This window comes from Fonsecaea nubica, assembly GCF_001646965.1.
Source record: "Fonsecaea nubica strain CBS 269.64 chromosome Unknown Scaff88, whole genome shotgun sequence".
Taxonomy (NCBI): Eukaryota; Fungi; Ascomycota; class Eurotiomycetes; order Chaetothyriales; family Herpotrichiellaceae; genus Fonsecaea; species Fonsecaea nubica.
In genome coordinates, this window is record NW_019173761.1 from 21265 (window position 1) to 45363 (window position 24099).

General features: G+C 51.4%; 7 protein-coding genes across 7 annotated transcripts; 2 read left to right on the forward strand and 5 right to left on the reverse strand.

Annotated features, from left to right (window-relative positions):
• Window positions 1–174: 174 nt before the first annotated feature.
• On the reverse strand, window positions 175–5136 carry AYO20_09467 (hypothetical protein; the record flags this gene model as incomplete). The annotated part of the gene is made up of 4 exons (XM_022647736.1): window positions 175–969; window positions 1021–1167; window positions 1218–1826; window positions 4726–5136. 4 exons carry the CDS (start codon window positions 5134–5136, stop codon window positions 175–177), a joined length of 1962 nt encoding a protein of 653 aa, XP_022496258.1.
• A 258-nt stretch (window positions 5137–5394) lies between these two features.
• Window positions 5395–6533, reverse strand: AYO20_09468 (hypothetical protein; the record flags this gene model as incomplete). The annotated part of the gene is made up of 3 exons (XM_022647737.1): window positions 5395–5687; window positions 5735–6236; window positions 6312–6533. 3 exons carry the CDS (start codon window positions 6531–6533, stop codon window positions 5395–5397), a joined length of 1017 nt encoding a protein of 338 aa, XP_022496259.1.
• Window positions 6534–6928: 395 nt separating this feature from the next.
• AYO20_09469 (hypothetical protein) lies at window positions 6929–8495 on the forward strand (the record flags this gene model as incomplete). Its single annotated transcript, XM_022647738.1, has 4 exons — window positions 6929–7850; window positions 7907–8076; window positions 8129–8350; window positions 8406–8495. The coding sequence occupies 4 exons, from the start codon at window positions 6929–6931 to the stop codon at window positions 8493–8495; spliced, it is 1404 nt and encodes a 467-aa protein (XP_022496260.1).
• A 1073-nt stretch (window positions 8496–9568) lies between these two features.
• Window positions 9569–10689, forward strand: AYO20_09470 (hypothetical protein; the record flags this gene model as incomplete). Its single annotated transcript, XM_022647739.1, has 2 exons — window positions 9569–9734; window positions 9785–10689. The coding sequence occupies 2 exons, from the start codon at window positions 9569–9571 to the stop codon at window positions 10687–10689; spliced, it is 1071 nt and encodes a 356-aa protein (XP_022496261.1).
• Window positions 10690–11744: 1055 nt separating this feature from the next.
• On the reverse strand, window positions 11745–12815 carry AYO20_09471 (hypothetical protein; the record flags this gene model as incomplete). The annotated part of the gene is made up of 2 exons (XM_022647740.1): window positions 11745–12289; window positions 12344–12815. 2 exons carry the CDS (start codon window positions 12813–12815, stop codon window positions 11745–11747), a joined length of 1017 nt encoding a protein of 338 aa, XP_022496262.1.
• Window positions 12816–14407: 1592 nt separating this feature from the next.
• Window positions 14408–19153, reverse strand: AYO20_09472 (hypothetical protein; the record flags this gene model as incomplete). The annotated part of the gene is made up of 6 exons (XM_022647741.1): window positions 14408–16020; window positions 17200–17242; window positions 17322–17348; window positions 17437–18658; window positions 18714–18907; window positions 18962–19153. 6 exons carry the CDS (start codon window positions 19151–19153, stop codon window positions 14408–14410), a joined length of 3291 nt encoding a protein of 1096 aa, XP_022496263.1.
• A 755-nt stretch (window positions 19154–19908) lies between these two features.
• AYO20_09473 (hypothetical protein) lies at window positions 19909–21731 on the reverse strand (the record flags this gene model as incomplete). Its single annotated transcript, XM_022647742.1, has 3 exons — window positions 19909–20335; window positions 20394–20907; window positions 20993–21731. 3 exons carry the CDS (start codon window positions 21729–21731, stop codon window positions 19909–19911), a joined length of 1680 nt encoding a protein of 559 aa, XP_022496264.1.
• Window positions 21732–24099: the final 2368 nt, after the last annotated feature.

Genomic DNA, 24099 nt, shown 5'->3' on the forward strand with positions numbered 1-24099 from the left:
TCTTTCTGATACGGCTGAAATCTAGAGACATCCGATCTCTTCAAGATGAAATCGGCCACGGGCGTGGCGCAAGGAGCACATGTGGGAAGAAATTTGTATTGAACCGCTCTACACAGTCCAGTATCTTTGAGCATCGACTTTTAGTCCAAGTTCAAGGCTGAGAAAATCCATTTTTCAGTATACACTAAACTCCGCCCGAACGCGCTGCAGAGCTAAAAACATGGCCTCTCGCTGTCCTGGCCCAAGGTATCTCAAAGTGATCAGATAAGACAAAGGTGCTTGCACTTGTAACGCGCTGGGGATGTCGATGCCGCGCTGCTCAGTAGACGCCCCGTCACTGACCACTGCAGTCGGGGTGTTACGGACCAGGCCGTTTCTGTCCACGTCTCCAAAGGCAAAAGCCAGGGTGCCAAGAAAGTCTCCGACTGTCTCCTGTATCACTCTGGTGTGGGTGATGACCAATTCAGAGGTGTCTTCCGCCAAATCTCCATCGTCGTAACGTGGATGGTTGCTCCCAAGACTACCGATGGCGTCGAGTAGAGCTGCGTGCAGACAGATCTTTGCGACAAAATACCGGTTCCAATGGAAGAAAGCCTCCCATGACGCGAAGCAGTGCAGCCTGAAGAGAGTCCCCGTCGTCCACGGTGTGCGAGGAAGGTATCGGTGCGGTGTGTCGACCAACACCTTTCGAGGAAGCCAGTCAAAAATGTCACACCATCCGCTGACCTTGTCCTCGAGTCTGGCTGCAGCTCTCATGTAGGAGCTCACAGTTTGGAATTTATTGACAGACGCATTCTGTGGCATCAGCAGGAAATTCTTGATACGGGCTCGCAGTTTGGAGACACCGTGGAAAAAGTTCCTCAATCTCAAGGATGCCGTTGGAATCGTGGAGGTGGCCTTGGGTAATTGTGATTCCAGTATCAGATATTCTGGTGACGGCTCCTCGCTGGCGAACAGAGGCTTCCAATGCTGAAACAAGTCAGCGCTCAGCATCCCCAAGCTCTTTCCAGGCGCCCATACCATGGCCGAAAGAAGTGTGTGATATAGGTGACGACCCTCGGGGCGGCTAAACTGTTCATCACCGCGTAAACGCAGAAGCATTAGAGTCCCGTCGACGTGCGTCTGATGGGCAGAGCCTCCGTGTGGTCCATTGACACTGGCCAGAAGCTGCTCGATGTTAGTAAGATCGACAAGGGGTATGGGCTGAGCAACCCTACCTCTCTGATGCCGAGCAACCAAACTGCAACCAGAGTCTCGTCCTTTAAACATTGTTCAGGATCTGCTAGGGCAGCAGTCACGCTAGATACTGCCCGCGCATACTCGGCTTCGATGATGGAGTGCATGTCGACAGTCGGTGATCGGTTGGCCAGATTGATTGCGGCAACTGATCGCATGGCCGCATATAGATAAGAATCTCGCCCTGAGCTGGAGAGTATTTTGGGCAGGAACGTGAATGCATGGTTCCCATATAGCACCCGAGAGTTGGCATCAAGTTGTGTGAGGGAGTAACAAACTGCCTGTTCAGTCACATCGCCGGACAGACTGTTCACGGGGCGTAGTCTCTGGGTTGCGCGAGAAAATGAGTGGATGATCGAGTCACTGTTCGCAGAATCGCTGTCGTCGCCCTCGGTTGAAGTCGAGCTGGCACGATAAAGCGCTGTTTGTGTGAGGTTCTCGGATGACGACGATTTCGGGCTGGGGCTGTCTGCTGGTTTAGAGGATACAAAGACAGCGGTTCGAATAAAGCCATAGCCTGGTTCTCGATATCCGGGACAGGGTTTCTTAAGTCGGGCACAGTTGCGGCATCCGGGGCGTCCTTCGTCGCACTAGAACGATCATCAGTCAGCACAAGGAATGTTTTTCCAGAAACCCGGGACGCGGCATGACCGACCTTGACCCTCCGTTTGCGACACAGAAAACACCCTGTGCTTGGACGGCCAATGTTGCCCATCCGGAATGGCGGGAGGGAGAACCCGTGAATGAGAGGATAATTTAGAGAATGTGGGCTGCGAGGTTGGTTTTACGATGCGAGATGCATGTTCCACTACCAGGTTGGTGCTTGCTTTCACAAAGTCGAGGAGGCCACTGATTGTTCTGATTGTTTCGAATTGACTGCTTGTTCAGCGGTGTCCTTTGGATATTTAACTTGACCGCGCTTGGGTGGGTTGGGTCATTGACTCGAAATCCCGTGCACTTAGATAAGTCTTGACCGTGCCAAACTTGTTCTCAGTCAGGGGAACGGCTGTCTGGAATGTTGCGTCGCATCTTTCTCCGTGGGCCAGGCTGTGAGATGGGGGCGCAAGCGGGCGACTTTGTCAGGGCTATCGTAACCACAATGCAGTGCCTGAGCCTTGGGCGCTTCGAACATGAGGATGGAGAGTTTTCTCTAGGATATTGGAGAGCCTCGTCGCATGCCGCTTCAGCAGTGATAACGGCCGTATGCACGTCGCATGGCTAGCCGGAGCTGGATTAGCAAAAACTGGAGAGGGCAGAGGCCACAGACTCACGGCCAATACCTGTGGTGAGGTCCCTGAGAAGCGCTCAACTGGCGCTCGACTGCCACGTGTGGGCGAGGGATGTTATTTTGGACCCTGCTTGAAGCGAGGGCATGCCAGTGGTTGTGATGGTGAGAGAAAAAGCTTACTCTGCCCATGGATGCCATGGTCGAAGGATGGTAGCAGCACCAGCTGATGAAATGATGCAACAACAAGGGTAACGGCAAGCGAACCTGTCACAGTCTCTGCTGGATTTTCTCGCTTCAATTGTTTGCCCAGAATTGGCACCGGCATGGTCAGTGCTTAGCCCCTTTTGTCTCCCTCGAACTGCCTCTTTCTGTTGAGGGTTACCACTACAGTAGCTCCTTTGGGAGTATCTCTCTCTGTCTCTCTCTCTCTCTCTCTCTCTCTCTCTCTCTCTCGCGTGTCCCATGCAGATCGAGTCAGTGCTCTCGCACACCTCACCCTCTCCGTACTCTCCTCTCTGTCCCGTCTTCCGATCGCCCCGCAATTTAGCCCAAATATCCGGAGAAGCTTGGTCAAGTTGGTTACTCATGACGCACCGCCTGGTGTCGCTCTTCTACTGGATCGCCACCTTGTTGTTTCTGTTTTTGGCCCTCTGGTCCCGCGTGTCCTTACCCGCTTTGTCATAGGGATCCCCATGGGTTTCGGCTCAGCTGAACCGCAGCCGACTCTCCAAAATTTTCTCTTCTCGGACATGGTGGCATGATGGTGTTTCCTCTTCATCGCGGACCTGATGTTGCAATTTCTATGACGTGTATGGAGGAGGAAGCGAAAGGAAAAATTTCTGTTTCAGCCCAGCTAAAGCGTTGGTCGAATAACGACCTGTGGTTTCAACTTTCCCAAGGAAGCTTTCCCACGCATCCTGACACAGCCTTGATGCTACCTACAGAGAGATTTATGCATCAGAGTGGCATCTTCTCTTATCGACCCGACCGGTTAAATTGAAGGTGCTTGAGAAATGTATCTATGACAGGTTACCGGAGTTGAAGCAACGCATCTTCGGTGGAAAGCCCTACCGTATGCTTCCTTCACGCCGGCCAAAGAATCTGCGCCTCAACTCGTCAGCCTCAAAACGAGGAACTTTTGCATTGACTGAGTCCTTGACGAACCATTGTCCGCCATGATGCTGCTGAGAATGTGAGATCGATCAATTAGGATAGTCCAGGCTCAATTGCGAAAGAGGCTATTAGAGAGGAGAGAGGCTCACTCAGTCAAGACATCAGTTGTCACTTTGAATGGCCGCTGTCGGCGCTGAATTTAGGTCCAGCGCCAATCCCACAGATCAATTCGACCTGAAGCTACCCTTGGTTCTTGATGTCTCATTTTCGTCATTCCACTCAACGAACGGTGGAAAGCATTGCCACAGCTGGACTCGATCGAGTGACCACTTCCGCGTCAATCCGTGTCAACGGCATTTCGAATCACAAGAACTTGGGTTTGTGGCTCTGTCGGAGTCTCTTCGTCCGTGTCACTTTGAATTTGAACCTTGCAGATGCTGTTACTTTCGATGGCCACCAGGTCAAAAGATAGCAGCCGAACAGACGCAAAACCTGTTACATCTATGTATAGGTCAATCTTACCCCGCCACGCCATGTCTTGCCTATCCTCAAAATCGAGCTCTATTTCTCACGGCCAAAGACACGTTGTGTTGGAAGAAGGACCAAGATGAAATGATCATGGGAAAAGTCTGTTCGAGCGGCGAACGGCGTCTATTTACAGCGAGTCGAAAACAAAGAATGTACGTCCAAGTAAGTGACCTTTGAGCCCTAGGTCGCCTCAGAGCCGGATTCCCCAACATTTTCTGCCATTATGAAATGAAATGAGAGGTAGAAAGGTGCACAGATATTTGACCACTTGCTTGACTCCCTGACAATGTATAAAGTCCCATACTGCGAGCACGGCACCTCACCCTCGATAGACAGGGCTCTCCCGGGTCGTTACGGCGTTGATATCTTCATTGGCATCTAACCACATCTATCCCATTTTCTGAAGTATGTTTGGCCATCATCAGCTTCCATATTGGAGATTCTCTATCCAGGCAGCAATCTGATTCAACATGGACAGGTTTGTACTGGGTATTTGCCCCCCTGCTTCTTCAACCATGCGGGGTTTCTTTTTGGATATTGTGTTTTAAAGCTAATCCTGGCGAGCACTATTCGTGCTGTTTCCCCGCCTCTATATTCCGGGCAGCTCTCTGGAACAATACTCGGGCGTTCTCAACCTTTTTGCTGTCGACAAATTCGAGTATGTGCTGGATTTTGCCCGCCTGATTGAAGGTGAAGACAAAGATATATTCTCCCTCATAGCTCCAGTCAACCGTCGAGTCTGTATCCTTTGCTTGTTCGCGGAACGTCGTTTCACTGGTTGCCCAAATGGTGACAAGGTTACCTCCTTCAAAAATCTTCTTGGGGGTGACAGGAATCGCTAAAATAAATTCCTTCAGAGACAAGAGGTGTGCTCCGAAGTCTTGGTTTGACATGTTCGGAGGGATCCCTAATGTTGCAGGGGCGATGGTATGGACGCAATCTGCCGTTCTGAGAGCAAGATTTGCCTCGAGGTCGAGGTCCTTGAACGTGTCCAAGAATGCAATGGCAATGCTGCGTTGAATGGAAGTCATATTGACCTAGTTGATGAATGTCAAAGTCTATGGTACAGATCCTCTGGACATTGGGTTTACAAGTGCTGGGTTAATATATGAGAGTCCCCTAAATCCGCTTTCGACCTAACTCCGGCCTATCCTTTGCACGTGCTGCTACTACGATATGGAAAGAACAAAATCCTGCAGCAGAGGAGGGAAGATACATAGTGTTTGAGACTTTACTATTCAGCATGCCTCTGGCTGCGTGCATGGAACAACAAGCAAAGAATTGTGCTGCTACAACACGAACTGCGTGCCGACGGTCGACGGGGCTAGCCTCCCAGGCATTACCCTTTCTATTTCATACTTGACTCTCCACCCGGAGCAGTGTCCCGGCATCAGGACGCTAGGGTTCAAAGCCTTCAAGTCTGCCACTGTGTCCTTGATGTATGCTTCGTTTGGTCCGACAAGATGATATCCACCAACGACGGCGAATAGTGGAAGGGCACCGCCAGCCAGCTGCACAGCATTTTTGGCAACATTCACCACTCCTGCGTGGCTACACCCAGTGAAAACCACAATTCCCTTTCCTATGGTTGTGTCAGCGTCGACTCGGACGAGCAGGAGGACTCGTTACCTTTCACATTACACATCAGGAACCGTTCATCCAAAATCAGCTCGTCGCTTTCCCAACGAGAGCTCTCTGAATTGAACCTCATGCCACGCTGAAAGCCTTTTTCATACGAGGTCACTCGAGGAATCTCCCCGGAGACAAGGAACATATCTTCGAGGATCGTGTGCGGTTGATTATTCTGTTCGATCGTAGCTCCAGCAGACTCGATTTCTGCGAACGTGGGATCCCTCTCCAGCGAGACTGGACCAGCCGGGCCCAAGAAGCCTCGATATGTTGGTCGATCTGGATGGAGGTCCACCGGAATGCCGCGGCTGCCTTTTGCATCATTTATCATGGAAATTGCTTTCAAAATGCCTCCGGAGTGGTCACGGTGCCAGTGAGACAAATGTATCCTATCGACCGAGCGGAGATTTGCTCTCAACCTCTTCGCATTGAGTTCCCAGATGTGCTCTTCTGGGGCTGTATCAAACAGGACCGTACGCCGCTTGTCCCCTTTGACGGCAGTCTGGACCACGCATCAGTTCCGAATTTTGATCAGCAGCTAGTAGGAACCACTGGTAGTCACACCCAGTCTGCTTACAATCATTAATGACAAGCCATGGGCCCCGCAGCAGATATTGTCCATGCGGATCTCGAAATTTGAACCTCCCCTAGTTCCATCCTGAATCGGGGCTCTCATAGCAACATCTGCCAGTTGTCCCGAGACCTTCAATTCTGGGTGCTGGTATGAGGATATTGGATCGACTTCGTTGTCGACGATGACTAAGATTTCAAGCGAGTCGATTTCGACGAGTGAAGCCATGATCACCAATCGACTTGAGAGACAACTGCGACAAAAGCAAGGAACCATCAGAAATAACGATGCAGCTTCCGAGAGAGTGTTAGGCCGAGTGGCAACAACACCGAACTACACGAATCTGGCGAAGCTGCTTGGCATTGGGCCGACCACAGTCTCGCCGATCAAAGATAGACTTCTACGATTGGTAGACAAGACGGATCTGAGAGGCGTCCCGCCAAGTGGTGAGACACACGTGGATGTATTCGCACGCTGCGGTTCTCAGGCGGCCAGCCCAGTGATGCCCGAGGATTGACAACATGACATGGACAGTTGCTATGATCGAAATTCAATGTCCCTTTCCATACCCGGGCCCGGCCACCTCAATGAGTCTCTTCTGTCAGGATTAAAGAAAGATAGACATGGCCGATCCAAAGCTTGCCAGTCTACTGGCCTTTGTGTCCCCTTCTGATATCGTGACGCCCGAATCGTCTCATTATCAAGAGCAGTCAAAAACATGGGCTGTGCAGGCCAACAAGCACCCTCTAGCTGTTGTCTCTCCTAGGACGGTGGAAGCATTGAGCGGGATGATTGCATATGCAAATACCACGGACCTCGACATTGGCATCCGCTGCACTGGAATCGGGAACGCGACGAGCAAAGACGTGTTAATTTCACTATCAGCCTTCAAGGCGTTCTCATTCGACCCAGACACAGAAACCATTACTTTCGGTGCAGGTCACTGCTGGGGTGAGATTGACGCGAAGCTCGAAGAAACTGCTCCGGGATACGCAGCCGTCAGTGCTCGGTGTACCTATGTTGGCGTTGGTGGATCAATTCTCCACGGCGGACAGAGCTGGCTGAGTTCAGAGTACGGCCTCGCTTGCGATCCTCAAAATCTGCTTGACGTTCAGGTTATCAAAGTGGATGGCAGCATCCTCTGGGCAAGTGAGGAACCAGACCTTCTTTGGGCTCTTCGCGGCGGCGGCGGAGGATTTGGAGTCGCCATCGCCTTCAAGATGCGAGTTTACAAGTATCCATCTTCAATATTCTGTGGACAGATCATCTATCCACCGGCGGCTCTGAAGGATGTGGCGCGCGAAACTGCTGCTTTTGCTTCACGATGTGATGATGTAAAGATGGCTCTACATTTGTATTGCCTTGACATGACAGCAGGCACGTATGCGGGCCGGGAGGCAAACCCTGGACTGGCAATTTTTGCATACGACGCCAACGGACCCGAGCATGGTAGAAGTGGAGCGGGTTTCAAATGGGCCTTGGACATCCCAGGAGCCGTCGACCTCACCAAGACCCTCAACTTCCGAGGAGTGAACCAACAATTCGGTAGGGACAACCGAAACTCGTGAGAGTCGACAAGTCTCCTAGCTAACCTGGGGTAGATGCGTCGAAAGCCCCATTCGGGAAGATTAATACCTGGGCGGCCGGCGTCACTGTTCCCTCTGTCGATGAGGGTTTGATACTCCGAGCTTGGAATTGGTATTTGTCACTCTTGGAGGCTGATCTAAGACTTGTTATGGGCACTTATGTACTCATGGAAGTCATGCAAAAGGTAAGAATTACTCCAAGGGGTTTCTTCCAAGATGCGTTCGTTAACTCCCAAGGCTGTCTACCAATCCGTTGGCTTCCCCAGCCTCGTCTCCGCCTGGCCTCATACAGCAAACCAACACAATCTTCAATTAGGCACGGGTGTCATTCCAGGCTCACCCGAAAGCGACGCTTTGGCACACAAAGCATTGGCAGAAGCACCATTTGAGATACGTCCAGGTCATACGGGGGCCGACTATTTTCCTAACTTCCTGGAAGATTTTGTTGACCCGACGAAGGTATGGAGATGTATCGTTGAAGCCGTCAACACATACTGACGCCCATCACCACTAGGTCTTTGGAGCCAACTGGAGTAAACTGGTGGAGATCAAGAAGAAGTATGACCGAAATAACAAGCTGGGCGGACCATTTATCGAGGAGTAATCCTCCTTTGACGATATTATGCAACTCCTGACTTGTAATCTTTACGCTGTGCCCAGGTGTTGCACTGCATAGAGAGTAACCTAGATCAACGCTCATCCATCCCTGGATTGATGGAAGATCTCGTTCAAAAGTATAAGACCATGCCGCAGTGAGGCCTCTTCCGGGGTCCTGACAACGCACACATCCCCCATACCACCTCGTTGCGTTACAACAATGTTTTTATCTTCCTCTGTTCTCAAGTCAAATAGCGATTCGGTTCCGGTTGCTATTGAGCATCACGGGTCAGCGATCAGGTCGTTCGTGGGAGCCAGACAACAGTGCAAAAGGGCTCTATTTCCTTTTGTATGTCCCGTTTGCAGTCAGCTCTCGTCCCAAGCTCTTGTTGAACCCTTTCGTGTTCGCTCTTTTCAAGATGTCCTGACGTAGGTAGCCATGAATCCGTACCCAGTCCGGGCCAGGGCGGAGGTTGTCGACAGATTATTCGCCAGACTCGACTTGGTTGCCTGGCCCTGGCGCAATCATGTCTCTGAGTTTGAGACGGACCGAGAGGGAGGAAGTACTTGTTGGAGAAATTGCATTCCGGGTATCTGTGGGCAACCTGGAGCTCGACACTCGAAACCTACAAATCCATCGTGGCATTCGATACATCATTCCTCTATCTCAGCTCGGACGTTTGCGTTCGCATCCTCCTGGCACTAGGGATGGTGACAAGTGACAAAACCGTCACTTTGGTGCTTGGACCGAGTCCGGACCCAAAGAACTCACGACAGGCTCACGCAAGCGGAGTGACACGCAACCAGAAAGAAAGAGGGACCTTGATTGTTTACTCGGCTCCATCACCCCACATCCCACATCCCACATTCCTCGGATCCTCGCTTGGTGCAGGAGGCATTCCGAATCATTTCTTGTCTATCCGTTCGCAGACAAACACACTCCCTCTCGAGCTGGCTCTTAAGACCGAGGTCTTGACCTGGTTTCTCCTGTTCCACCCTACTGATTCTCCATTACTATCCTCTCACCCCAACCACATCGTTGCCCTTGTCGACAGCAGCCTCGTGAGCACCGCAGACATCATGGCAGAGCCATCTAGCGAAGACCCGAAACTGGAGTTGACGGATGAATTACGACAGCAGTTTCGTAAACTCGTGGAAGACGAATGGGCTTGGGAAACGCCTTTCGAGCGTTCCGACTATGACCGTGACGATGACGACGACGATAGCGAGACTTGTAAGACAGAAGGTAAATCTCAATCTAGAAAACTTCAGCAAACTTGACTCACACTAGCACAGAGCTCAGCCCATACGAGATCGCGGAGAAATCTTGGCCAAAATCCAAATTCGCCCTGTTCACGGACTGGGATGAGAATCCTGACGAGCCATATAGCACGAAATTCCTAGCGAATGAGAGCACGGCCCAGTTCAAGGCTTTAAGGCTGACCCCAACTGACTTTTGCGAATTGATCAAGTCTCTCGATATCTGGGACCCCAAGCAGGTTCGTGACTTGAGAACGAAAACCAACCTCAAGTGTTACAACATGCCCCTAACCAAGGCCGGTAAGCCGGAGATCCCATTCCCGCTATTCAAGTATGGTCGAATGTATTTTTATATCGACCTGCGGCCATACGTCGAACCCGGGGGCCCTCTCGTCCCTAGAAGGATACGGAAGCCGAAAGGGAAAACTTCATCGAATCCATGCTGGGTCGAGTATGACCCTCCAATCATTATCCCACCTCATCTCCGAAGTTCAGGAGACACAGAATACAGCTCAAACTTACGCTATGGCCTGGCGATTGGAACAATAGCAGCCTCGATGGACGACGATATCGACAGAAACGACAGCAGGGCCAGCAAAGTACCATTTGACGTCTTGCTTCATCCTGCCGATAAAAGCTTTTGGATAGTCTTCAAAAACTTTGCGGTTTTACCTTATTTTTTAGAGCAATCACACTCTGAAGAGGGGCCACAGGCGATAAGGAAGACACACCGTGGTTCTCTCTTGTGGGACTGGTGTGAAGCCGTGCAACCGGTCGCGGTTTGGCGCATGTCATTCTCTGACGTACAACGCATCGCACAACGCCGCTCTTATTCCGGTGGATACATCAGCAAGGTCAATCCAGAGGTCGACGGAGATGAGAAGGACAGCCCTAGACCCCAGGTGATCGTGGACGCTCGTGATCCTTTTTGGAACTCATAGAGCTGTGAGCGACCAATTCAATATTATGCCGGGGAAGCGGGATTAGAGAAGTATCGCGATGAACTTCTGAAGTCCGAGGTGTTAGCTCATGATGATTCGAATGATCCGCCGGCGGTTCAACCGGGACCAAGTGATTCATTGGCCAACTAGGTCCACAATGGTTCTCTTGCTTATTAGACGTGGGAGGCAAACGGAACGGACAGGGCTTATGGTCGTGTCCTGGTCTGGGTGGGTTATATCTGTCTCTAAGTAGTGGTCATGTAATTCACAAAGCCTAATCGAGCTCAGGGAGTTTTTAGAGCGTATATTTGCCCCCTCCGCACCCGTAAAAATCGACTTGGGAAAACCTCCTCTTCGGAATGCACATGGGACTTGCCCATGGCACAAAATTGATCAGCTGAGCGATAGAAGAGGGAGGAAGGGTAGGCTTGAAGCGGGTTGCGATAAGAGGAAACACATGAAGACGAAATATTGATCACGTGATGACTGACGTCATGAGCTAGGTCTCTACAGGATTAGCTAAATCTTCGTCGCGCCAAGCAATCAGAGATCAGAAAATGCCATCTGTTGATGATCTAGATATGTACTCGGTACATATGATCAGACACCAGCGACTGACTACGGACTTCCCGTTGGGCCAATCGAAATGGCGGACAATGAGCTGCAATCTTCCCCTTCAGCCACTCTGGCCCCGTGCTTCCCTCCTATACTCTCTACCTCTCTATCTCTTATGCTGATTGGTCTCGTGGTCGATCATTTCACTCGAAACAATGCTCGACTCTCACTTCGTCACAGAAAATGAGAAAAGACCATCTTGATCTTGGGACGTGTCAGACTTCTATCAGATTCGAGGATCTGCCCAGCGATCATGGCAAAGCGAATGGGACGACATTCACATCATGTTGGCCATCGGCGAGAGATATCGCCGCGCACAACGATTCACATCAGATTGGACTGAGGCCACGGTCCTGGACCAAGATGATCATCAAAGATGCTTCCGATCCTAATCCGGTCTCCATGCTGCTGATGGCATTTTCGATAAATGACTCGATTTGTCAATCATCCTGCGCGTCCTCGGCCAGTTGTGAGACAAGGCGCAAATGGACGTCGTCTTCAGCACAGTTCTTGCCCCGATTAAACTTCCCTTTCTGGATTGCCTTTTCCACCTTTTCCTCCCCACCCCACCTATACACGTAAGAGCACTTGAGACACGGAGGACATCGATTCAACATGCTCGTTCGACCATCAAAGCAGAGATGATACGCTCTCAGCTGCTCCTCGTGTTCGAATGGTTCAAGGTTTTTGACGAGTTCATCCATCTTTTCCATGTTGCCCTTGGCCTTGCCCCAGGCGTCCTGAAACTCTATGGTCCGCTGCTGTAAAGCATCCTCGTGGTCCGGAAGTCGGCCAAGTCGCATTTCGCCGAAGGTAGAGTCGACGACACAAAACGGCCACCATCGCGCTTTGCACTCCCCCCATATGACTTGCTCACCACTAATACATACCGCGACGATGGCAGGAAGACCTGTACCTGCCTGGTCGGGTATTTCGTCGCACGGTCCCAGCACCAAGCATTGAAGTATTTCGCTTTCAACTTCATCTATACAATTTCAAGTCAGTAAGGGTTGAAACTAACAGCACCAGTGGCTCTTACCAAGAGTTTTTGGAGCTGACTTGAAGGCCTGAAGCTCCATGTCAAGAATCAGCACTATTGGCGAGACGGTTGGAAGGTCCCATTTCTTTCTCCACAGCTTGAATCCCGGCTTGACGATTCGGATTTTTCTCCTCAGCGTTCTCAAGTCTATCCTCAAGTCCTCTAGTCTGGTTAACTCGCCTTGGAAGTCGATCCGACCAGGCTTTTTCCTCAATTGATTGGCCCAGAAGCTGAGGCCATCGTGGAAAAAGCCGAGATGGTCCATGAGGAGACGGAATGACTCAGATTTGGCTTTTTGTTGCTTTTTCTGGGCCTTGATCAGATAATCGGCCATGACGATCGTGTTCGAAGTTGCGGCTCTGGCGGTATCGACAAACTCCTGAGGCTGAGGCTTGGCTTTCTTGTTCTCGACCTTCTGCTGCCCGATCATCCAGATGTCGCTAGGAAACAATGTTTTTGTTGAGTATCGCATTTTGTGCGATCTGTGTTGGTATTTCTTGGATTCAAGGTTGTGTATGAGAGGCAGATTTGAACGAAGCTTTTGGTTTGAGATAGCACCCAGGTACAACATCACAGGAAAGATTGCAAGGCTTTAAAGAACTGCAAAACGAGGTCCCTCAAGGCAGTTGCTTGAAATTGCCATGCCACAGTTCTTTGATATGAGTCGCCTTTACGGACAGAGACAGGGTGATGTGCTTTGCTCGTTGGGTCAATTGTGTTCACTGCTTGTCTACGGCTTTGTTGTATTGTCTCGGGGCGCGTCTCAAATGCTCAAGGAACATTCTGACAATCCCAAATCTCAGACACCTGCAGCCTGCGTTGGAGAGACAAACACCAAGCACCCCAGGCCTAGTATTGCTATACCTGCTATCCAGGTTTTGCATGTCGCTTTGCGCGAATGCGAGCCCATAGCTCAGAGGAGGCCGTGGAAGAAGCGGAGAGGAGAGCATTTCGGCTCGCTGGTTTACATGTGTTTCTCGGGCTGGCCGAAACATCGTTGGGCTAAGAATGGAAAGTTACTACTGCTATGTGTGACAGAGGCGGCCCGAGCATGAGTCTTGAGATGCTCAGGGGGTGAGAAGCCAGGGATTTAGAGAGGGGTGGTTGTTCACTGTGGTGTTCTGAGGTCGACACTGGCAAGAAGCAGGTATGGGAAAGTCCTTTGTTTATCGTCTTATTACTGTCCACAGGTCGCAGAGCGGACCACTCCAACTGACCCACCCCATAGACCTGGACACAAAGCGAAACACGTCTTCATTGTTCACTCAAGACCACTCGCCCCTTTTCCACAGTCAAGGCGCTTCATATGCAGGCGATTCCTTGTCCCCAAGCACAGCGATAGTATAAACAGTTTGCGCCATTGCCTCCAGTCTGTGACTGTGTCTCGGTGTGTCTTTGTCAAACTTTGAAACCACCACCGCTCTCCTTCATGTCTTTCCGTACTTTTCTCTTCTGCCCAGCACAAAGGGAAAAACAAAAACTCAAAGGGGCCTTGTTTCTACCCCCACCCCTCCCCTTTATTTTGGTTTCTACCACATCTGCATACAAAGAGCTATTAGGAGAGGCGTTGTCGGGCCCGCGGGAAGCAAATGAATGGTGCGCGGGAACCTCGAAACTACGAGTCAATAGGCCTTTGTCGTGTTTCTGTTTATCCCAAGACTGAGTGCTGAGTGATTTTTCTTACGTGTTGAGGATATCGCTGGCAAACCGTTGAGACAGGACTACCTTGGTAAGGCATGTAGTTCACACGAGGCTGTGACATGGTGGAGCCACGCGCATCCAAGTCCACTTTTTAAACCTTCTTTGGCGATAAAATCTACATACGGCTTCGATACACGGTTTCGTTTCGCTAGATAGCCATACAGGAAAAAAAGGCCTCTGCCGAATCGAGAGGATATTGTTACTTTTGGCCTCGAGAGGTCTCTGGTAGTCTCAAAAGAAAGTCTATTTAAACGTCTTTTGTCTCTATATGATGAATGCTAGATCAAAACGACCCACGCTCGCTTCCCGATATGCTTTGTTTTTGCCCCCGGGGGAAAAAAAAAAAAAAGAAAATGCTCGAGGTCAGAGTTTGACCGGGTATTTCTTCCGAATCGTCTCGCCGTAGCGAAAGAAGAACCAACTCATCGGCGCCAGAGCGAGCGCGATGAATGCAAGCAGAGAATTGCCCCAGCCCAGGCCCAGAGCCGCGTACATTTCGGGCCCCGCCAGGGGGAGGAAGGCGCCCATTAAACTTCTCAAAACGGTGTTGGCGGCGATGGCCGAGGCGGCGTGAATGTGGTATGCGTCGACGAGATATGTCTGCATCGGCATAAAGGTGGCGAGCAAACCGAATCCGACAAAGGACGTGCCAATGATGGGCATAATCCAATGGACCGCCTTGTCCGCGGACCATCCGTACCAGAACAAGCCAATGGGGATGAGGAGACTGCCAGGGATGAGTGGTGGCAGCCTGTATTCGGGTTTCATTTCTCCCTTGGCCGACAACTTCTTGACGACCTTGTCTGACAGCGTCCCGAAAATGACCAGGCCAATCATGGAACCGATGCCAATTCCGAGGAAGCTCAGTCCAACCGTGCCTTGGTTAAAGTGGTATTGCCCTTCAAAGACAATGGTGAGCGTGGTGAAGAGGAGGTAGAGGTAGCCGTAGACCACTGCCATGTAGACAGATAGCAGGAGGACGATCGGCGAGAAGAGGAGCATCTTGGTGGGCCGCACAAGAGCACGGACGAAGAAGACGCGCATGGCGAGACCCTGGTCGAGCTTGGAGCGTAGATTGAGATTCCCCGTCTCCTTGCGGAGTCGTTTTGCCCGCTGCTCCAGGAGCGTGGGTTCGAACGTCTCCCGCAGGAAGATGACCGAGACACACAACATGACGCCGCCAGCGATGGTGATGAGCCAAAAGATCCAGCGCCAGCCGGCGCCCTGGCCCAGATATCCGCCCGCCACAGGACCAATGACTGGGCCCATGAGCGGTCCCAGGGTGAACAAGGCCATCGCAACACCTCTCTTCTCTTGGGCAATGAGATCTGCTATAGAGCCACCCCCGATGGTGATTGGGCAACTTCCCGCGATTCCTGCCAGAAGACGGAAAACCAACAACGACCCCATTCCTGGTGCCAAAGCACACGCCATCGTCCAGATGACGAACGTAAAGTTGCTGACATGGTAGACGAGGAGCCTTCCCCATATTTCGCTGCACGGGGCAATGAACAGAGGACCCAAAGCGTAGCCCAGGATGTAAATGGAGACAATGAAACTACCGATGGTGTTGTTGGATGAGTGGAATTCTTTCATGATCAAGGGTGTGGCTGGGGCGACCATCGATGAGGCCAGTGGTGTCAGGAAGGTGACGGAAGATATGATGGCCACGTTGGACCATTTCTTCCTGTTGGTCCAGTTGATGGCTTTCTCCGGATCATTCGGCCCGTCCCAATCGACGATATTTGGATCGTGGTCGACGGTGACGGCGGGCAGGGCCTTCTCGTCGGCATCCTGAGTGGTATCGATGACCGGGATGCCATGTTCTACATCGGGATCGAGCGGCCTTGGGTTTGGTTCTTCTAGGTCCTTTTCCGAGAGGGTGGATGAATGGCTGGAGGTGTTTGCTTCTTCGCCGGCTTCGAGATGCTTGTCGTGCGAAGCAACCAGATCGGGCGACTTGGCCGCCATGCGATCTGGTAATCCATTTTGCGTCGGTCAGTATACAGAAAACGTCTAAAAAGAACAAAGGCGAAGCGTCTGGGGATATCTATCTCGATGGGATGGACTTTTGCTTTCGGAAAAACCTTACATCAAGTGGTTACGGGTTTGTGGGGGCGAAGATCCCCAGAAATCATCAAGTCAAAACTCGGTTAAAGGGCAGGATCCAGCTTCAAAACAAGAATACAATGGTCCACGGTAGATAACACTCGTACAAAGGAAGAACAAGGGGAAAAGTCCAAGGAGAAGCAGATATCGATCTACCACAAGGACAGCATCTCCGCGATCTCGGTGGAAATGCCCAGCAAGCTATGTATTTATTAAGCGGTTCATGCCTCTTTGGACCCCTTATCAAAAAAGGTCGCTGTAGATTCCCCCTCCCCACTGTTCGGCAAGGCCAGTATCCGTGTGGAGGAGACGGCGTTCATAGTCGTGCTTAACTCAGGGTTAGCCATAAACAGCAGCTCTGCTTATATACAGCCGAATTCGTGTATAGGACGAGAAAAATAAATGAGCAATGCCCTGCGCCTCTGATTAACTACCTTGGGATTTTGGATATCGCTTGTCTCTTGGGTAGAAGACTAAAGAGTCTTGGGTGGGTTGGTGTATCAGGGGCTCACTGTGCTCCAGATCGTTATACACAGGGCACCAAAGCCACACGACCAAAGCCAATTTGTGCACCGAACACAAAGAAAAGTTATGCCCAATGATTGGTGATGGGGGCCCTCGGGCTGCAAGACACTATTTACTGGTGCTACTGGCGCAATTTACGGACTACAGACTAGTCAAGTCCTCCGCTTCTCCAAATTGCCTAAGACATGGAGAGTCCGCGGCAATTGCGGCACACTTCTCCACTGCAGCTGAGAGGACGAGTCAAGACCGTACAAAGATACCTCGCACATTGTGGTGGTATAGCTCTCTATTGAGTGCGCGGCAATTTCTCGATTGCTAGACTCGATATATGCGGGCCACGCGTCCAATCTATATTCCATTTGAACGACTTGCTTGGCCAACTTGTTCATATTGCCAAACCTGCACTGTTTTTCTGCCGGGGTTCTGCATATTGTCAGTGATGAAATTCCTATGCCGGCATGAATAAGGATGAGCAGAGGGGTGCTTCTGCAGTCAGTGGCGCAAGCTGTGGGGACACTTACCGCCTGCTGCTTCAAACGTGCCATTGGGTAGACGGCGGATGCTCTAGGTCGGTGTTAGTATGGACAACGGTTGTAGGGGGAACAGGCGTGTCCTGTGATATGATCTCAGACGGGTAACTTACTTGAGCTGAGCTCTGGCCGGGTGCAATCTGCAATCATGATCGTGTCAGCCTGAATCGAGGTGAACGCCTAGGTGGAAGAACGGGCGCTTCTTCCCGGGCTGGAAGAGTCACTCACAAAGGAAATGTTGTGGCCTCTCGACTTCATGAATGCCACTGTCTCGTTGTCGTACGCGTACTCAAACGTCACCTGGTTTGGAATGAGTTGATCGTGAAGGCGAGGCTGCGCCAGCGCCTGTGGAGCTGTCATGTTCTGGTCAAGCACGTGGACCAGACTCTGAATTGTGGCTGTGATGATCCTTGACCCTCCTGCCGCGCCGGTAACATAGTAAAGCGTTCCGTTCCCATACTCAACGATGGTGGGTGAGATGGATGACAGTGGTCTCTTCCCCGGTCGCACATAGTTGGACGGACTTGGAACATATCCAAAGGCATTCGACGATCCGGGAATGGAAAAGTCGTTCATTTCGTTGTTCATGATCACCCCCGTCTCGGGGACCAGAACCTGCGACCCAAATAACAAGTTGATTGTCGTCGTTAAGGAGATGGCCATCCCAGAGGCATCTGCTGTAACAATATGAGAAGTGCCTGGGGTTTCCAGGGATTCAATCCCAGCTGGATCATACGCCGAGACATTCAACGTGCGAAGGTCTGAAATTTTGCTCCGAATATCGCGTGCTGTCGCGTCAGACAGCATTTCATCCTGATACGCCGACAGATTGTGCACAAAGGATGGATCACCAAGACTGGTTCTCTCCCCATATCCAAATCTGATTGCTTCGTCCAATCGGTGCGTGCTCAGATTGACCGTTCCAGCATGAAAGAAATCGGGATACAGTTCTAGGGTCTTGAGCACCGAGAGGGCGACCTCTCCCGAACTGGGGGCACTGCAGCTGAATAAACGATATCCTCGATACGTGATGTTGGCGGTTTGCCGAACGGCGACGGTGTAGTTGTGGAGGTCCTCGAGTGTCATGGTTCCGTTTGCCGCTTGCACCGCTGCAATGGTAGCCTCGGCGATTGGGCCACGGTAAAACGCATCAGGCCCTTGCTGAGCAATGGTTTCGAGCGTGTCCGCATACCTCTTCCGTGTTATTGTGTCTCCAGCTCCGAGCAAGGTGCCGTTGGGTGCGAAATCGATGGCCCAGTTTGGATCGTCGACGAGGAAATTGGGAACTGCGGCGGAAGCCATTCCCGATTCCATATAACGCACCAAGTCCTCGCTGACCGTCCAGCCATATCTAGCCGTCTTTATGGCGCCTTGCATTACCTGCGTCCAGGGAAGTTTCCCGTAGTTCTGATGCAAATGAGCCAGGCCCCTGACTTCTCCTGGAACTCCGCTGTCGACCACCATGAGTCTGAGAGCATCTCTTGTGGATCGAATGAAGCACGTACCTCGCCAAACCCCCGAAGATGCTCGCGTTGGTGTTGTTGTTGTACATGTCCTGAAAAGCAGCAGCAGGGGCTGTTTCTCGAAAATCTATCACTTCGTAGCTCCCGTTTGAACTGCGGACGATCATGAACCCGCCACCGCCGATGCCACTATGATACATGCCAATAACTCCGGTGCAAAAGACAGTGCCAACGAGCTGGGAGATTGTCACCCTGGAGTCTTTCGAATCGTTGTTAGAAAGCTTACTTACCGCATCTGCAGCATTGCCGCCATTTCGGAGCAGATCAATTCCAATCTGGCTGCAAACACTGCTCTCGCTCGCTACAGCGCCCAAGGAGTCTGGCGCATACTGTTGTCGAATGTGAGGTAGGGGGTTGGCACCAGCCTGCTGTAGCAACGGCGGGACGACCAAAGCCCACGCCAGCTGCAATAGCAACAACATGATGAAGAGGTATCTTGACGCGTGTAATGAGTGTGCAGAGTGCGAAGAAAGGAAAGCTCCTATAGAGAGTGACGAAGCCATCTTTATTCTTTCTTCTTCTTCTGGCGGCGTCCCAAGTAGGGAAGTCTCGTACGTCAATCCAGGAACAGGCAACTGTAACTGTGAATTGCCGGCTTCGGTCCCAGTCTAGGAGGTGATTGCAAGGCACGCGAGCGGCGAGCCCTTGCAAGACCAAGTTGGTGGTTGCGTGAATGACGCAAGAAACTTCCCGTCTTCCAGTCAATGGGCTCAGTTACTGTTACACTGCATAACCAACTCGAGGGTCGATCGACAAGCTCGATAAACTAGTCGGCGAGTGTAGCCACTGACCAATGCTGCCCAAAGACCACCGCATACAGTATACGCAAGAGAGAAAAGGGAGAGAGAGAGAAATCGGGAAAGGAATGAACTAGAGAATGTGTATCACCCAAAAAAAAATGATTAACCAGGTATTATTATTGCTGATTCGTCCACTCCTATCCTCATCTTCTCGCCCTCTCTCGCCCACTGTCCGGAATAAGAGACCGGCTTCTTAAAAGAGATAAACGAATCAAGATATTGCCCATGTTACCGACCACCGATCCGATTCCCGGCGGATTTACCCGCCCTTATCTTTGGATGGCTCTGTAAACGATCTGTACAATACATGCTCCTGTGTACTGATGTTCTATCATTGGTGCTGATGATACTGGGTGCAGAGTTCCCATCCCAGCTCGCTACAGCTTGGACAGCCTGGCTTCACCTTCACTAGAGCAGAGTCCTGTCTTGTGCGTTGCCAGCTGCTTCCGCAAGAGTTTGAAGGTCGCGTTTCTCGGTAGGGATGTCACCTCCCAGACGTGTCCCCTCAACTTCTTGTATCCTGCCACCTGCCCATCGACGGTTTGCTGAATGTTCTTGAGCGCTTGAATCTTGTCTTTTCGCTCTTTGACGTGTTCTCTGAGCACCACGTACGCCGTGGGCAACTCGGTCATCTTAGTCTGATCCCACACTCCTCCCACCGCAGCATCCAGAACGGCAGGGTGAGAGAGCATGTACGCCTCCAGCTCGGTCGGAGACACCTGGAAGCCATTGTATTTGATCAACTCCTTTGTCCGGCCCACAACCTGTAGATGGCCTTCCGGGGAAATGGTACACACGTCGCCCCTTGGGGTTACCGTTAGCTTCTGTCCAAACACGACTCAAGGGAGAACGTTGAACGTACGTATTGTACCATCCATCACGATCAAAGGCGGTCTCGTTGGCAGCAGGATTTTCGACATACCCTGCCGTCATATTGGGTCCTTTCAACCACAACTCACCCGGCCCTCCTTCAGGGGCATCTGCGCCGTTTTCAAGACGCAACGATGCCAGAATATTGGGCAACAGCGTGCCACTCTTCCCCAGGGGCATGACGTCTCTAATCTTCTGCCACGTCACGTACGGAGCGGCCTCTGTCATGCCGTAAAGCGCTACTGTCTTCCATTTGCCACGTCGCAGGAACTCTTGATAATCATCTTGACTGAGGGGAAGTGGACCGCAAGTCATGTGTCTGATGGTGGAAAAGTCATATCTTGAGACCAGATCAGTGGTGGCTATGGTCAACGCGGTCGTTGGCGACACCTGTGCCGCTGTGGCTCTCGTCCGTTGGATGGTTTTGGCATACAACTCGATCTCAAAGGATTCCATTATAATGTGCAACATGCCGGTCCATGGTCCAAGGAACAAAGGTATCGTTGCTAGCCCCTCGCTGTCAGTAGAGATCGGATATCGTGCAGAGCTGAGGGCAGGAAGGGGTTCTAATCGGCCAAGGGCAAAACTCACTATTAGCGATATGCACAAATGGCGTATACGACACAATCTTCTCGTCCGGGGACCAATGATCCGGATCGTGTGCCCACATTTGTAACACGTTGGCTATGTAATTGTAGTGCGAAAGCCCGACCCCTTTGGGATTGCCCGTGGTGCCTGATGAGAGGTGTATCGATGCCAGCCGCTTCCTAGTATCCGAATAGTGAGGTACAGACAACTCCTCAGACGCCAGGAGATCTGCATGGAGGTGTCGGAATCCCTTGGTCGGTGCACCGATGGCAGTCAAGACTTCTAGATCCTTCAATTCGGGGCATTTGTCTTGGGCAAGTTCGATAGCCTCTTTCACCGTTGCCCAAACCTTGGAATATACTATCACAAATTTCGGCTTGGACACTGTTAGGGCATGCGCAATCTCGCCCGGTTTCAGCAAATGATTTATGGGGCAAAAGACGCCCCCGAGCCACAGAACTGCATGGACAGCTTCGATGTAGGCAACACTGTTTGGTAGGATAACGGCCCATCGACTTTGATCACCCGGACTGTACTGTTGTGTCAGGCCTTTGGCAAGTCTTCCAGCATTCGAACGTAGCTGACCTATAGTTAGGGTGCGATTTTCTACATCGTCCTGCGCGATGACTTGGTCAGAGGGTAGAGGGGGAGATCGAGCGCTGCGATGGAGGAGTTCCGTCAAGCTGAGGTCCTCGGGCACGGCAACGTCGGGATCTTTCGATCTGTATATCTTGGTTGCCATTGTTTTCTGGAATGACGCCGTTCTCACGGGAGAGATCCAGTCTCTGTAGGGCGCAGGGCGGGTGGCCTCCAGGACATGGCTGCCTCATCGATAAAGACAGACAAAGAGGTAAAGTGTTCGAGTCGAAACGCACAAGTACGTTGGCGAGTACTTGGCAAGCTCTTGCAGTCGATCACTTACACAGGACCTCGGAAAGACTGGTTTTACTCCTGCTGGCTCACCCATTAAGCAGAACCATCAAAGCTGGGGCCCCGCAGAAAGCAGAGACAACCCCTCACAAATTCATACTTCACCTCGGTTCTTCCAACGGTTGGTTACTTGGATCCTTTGGCCCATGACCACCGTACCGATGTTCGGAGGCGGTTATAGCTCCCAGTTTACATTTGAAGGCAGATAAATCCGGCATCAGGAACGGAGATTAACATCAGTCATGAATGGCAAGCGAGACGGCGAGGCGCCATGTATGTGTTGTGCGCTCCGTCCTTAGGAAGTACAAAGCCCCCACGCCTCCCTTTCATCGTACACGTACATCAGCCGGCGATTGCCCGAACGTTGCGGCGTGCGTTGCGCGTGGCTTAAGAGCCGGTTACACTCTCAATCAGGGTCATTCCTGAGGACGCACAGTAGTAGAGTACCAAGAGTACTCGGTATGGATCGACAATTCCAGCACACCCCGAGCAAGGGCTTTGTGAGACGTGATTTCCGTTGTGCATGTGCCGCAAGTGTCGAGTCAACCGCATACCGGACTTGGTGCTTCTGCCACCTTCACACCCCTCCCTCGTTCTCCGCATCTTTTCTGGACCATGTTAATAGTCCTGCTCAAAAACTTATTCCTCGTTGACAATAGAGTACGTCTCTGAAAATCGTGACGCAGACCATTGCCAATTTTTGTCCATTGAATCTCTCAAGCTTTTGATCCAACTTCCTCTTGGGGCATATGACCCAGCTTCTGGAGTATAAAGCTTGAAGAACTGTGCTCTCGCCCACATGTACCCAATACTCGTAGATCTGTTGATAATGGGGCAAGCAAGGCCAAAAAGGGGGTCTAGTCAGGGTCCTGATTGTTCCCTGATCTGCCGGAGAATTCTTGGATGTCGCCATGACTTTCTGATTGGCGATGGTCCAATGGGGATGCTGAGAAGCGAACCAGTGCGATGGTTGCCGACTTAACCGGAGCCAAAAGCCGTGATGATGTCAATAGGGGTGGGACAGACCGCCGGTGGGTAGCCTAGAACTTTTGATGGACATGAGATTTACCGCATTCATAGTAGGTGGCATTTTTAAGCATATCAGCTCTTGACCCAACCCCCTGCGGACCTTCCAGATCTGACCTGCTCGAGGGGGTCTCTGTAAGTCAGCGATCTCATTCTGTCTGCTCAATCAAGGCGGAAACAGTGTGGAGACCAGATCTGCCGGAGTCCTGTGCACTGAGGGTGATTGTTTTTAACTCTCTCTGGGAAAGAATTCTGACGCGTCTGTGTTCGGCAAGGGCAGTTCCGGGCGCTCGGTCCCTTGTTTGTACTCGTCCTCCGTGACTAGCACGACTGCATTAAGGTCCAATCAAATGGGACTGATGGCGCATCTGCAGGGCAGTGGGTAGCCGGAGAAGAGTCTTTCCAAGGCCTAGACCGTGGCTACGACTAGGTTTGTCCAACGACATGTCTCCATCTCCATTCTTTTTTCTCTTGTGCTCACAATCTGACAAAACGCTCACTTAGGACGACCAAGGGCTTTTGCTGACACCCGTGAAAGGTTCTTTCCGGAGGGATCAATGCCACTGGCGTCATGCCACATGCGGTCTGCAGTAATTTAGTCTTTGGTTTGTATTATTAAAACAACTTCCACACTTTCGATACCCGCGCCAAACGGGGTCCTTCCTGGCACAGGAACATCCCTGGGCCAAGTGTCCTCTAAGGTGTCTTGCCCATGTGGCTCCCTCCCCTTCAGAATCAGGGTATGTGTCTCAATGGCATATAGCACCCCAGCAGGACTTGTGCGAAGTCCATGTGAGCTGAAAGCTGAGCTCCTGGCGCAGATGGGGCGGTCGCCCAGTCTGCCTCGGCCACTTGAATGTAGACTTGTGGGTATTGGACAGACCCGGTGCGGCCCTGTGTACAAATAGGTACGGGGTACAAAAGCCTGCTTGTAGGTAAATAAAGTTGAAAGGAGACAAAGTCAAAAAAGATTTGGTACGAATTCCTTGTGACGAAGAAGTTTGTGGCACCGGTGGGCATGTAGTAGTTGGCCAAAGAAATTCTTCAGAAACTCTGACCAAGGCTCCAAGCACTGACGGCCTTCGTCCTCCGTATTCCACACTCCCTGTCCGCTTCTCCAGAACATAATGCAACTCTACCCTAATCAAGAATCC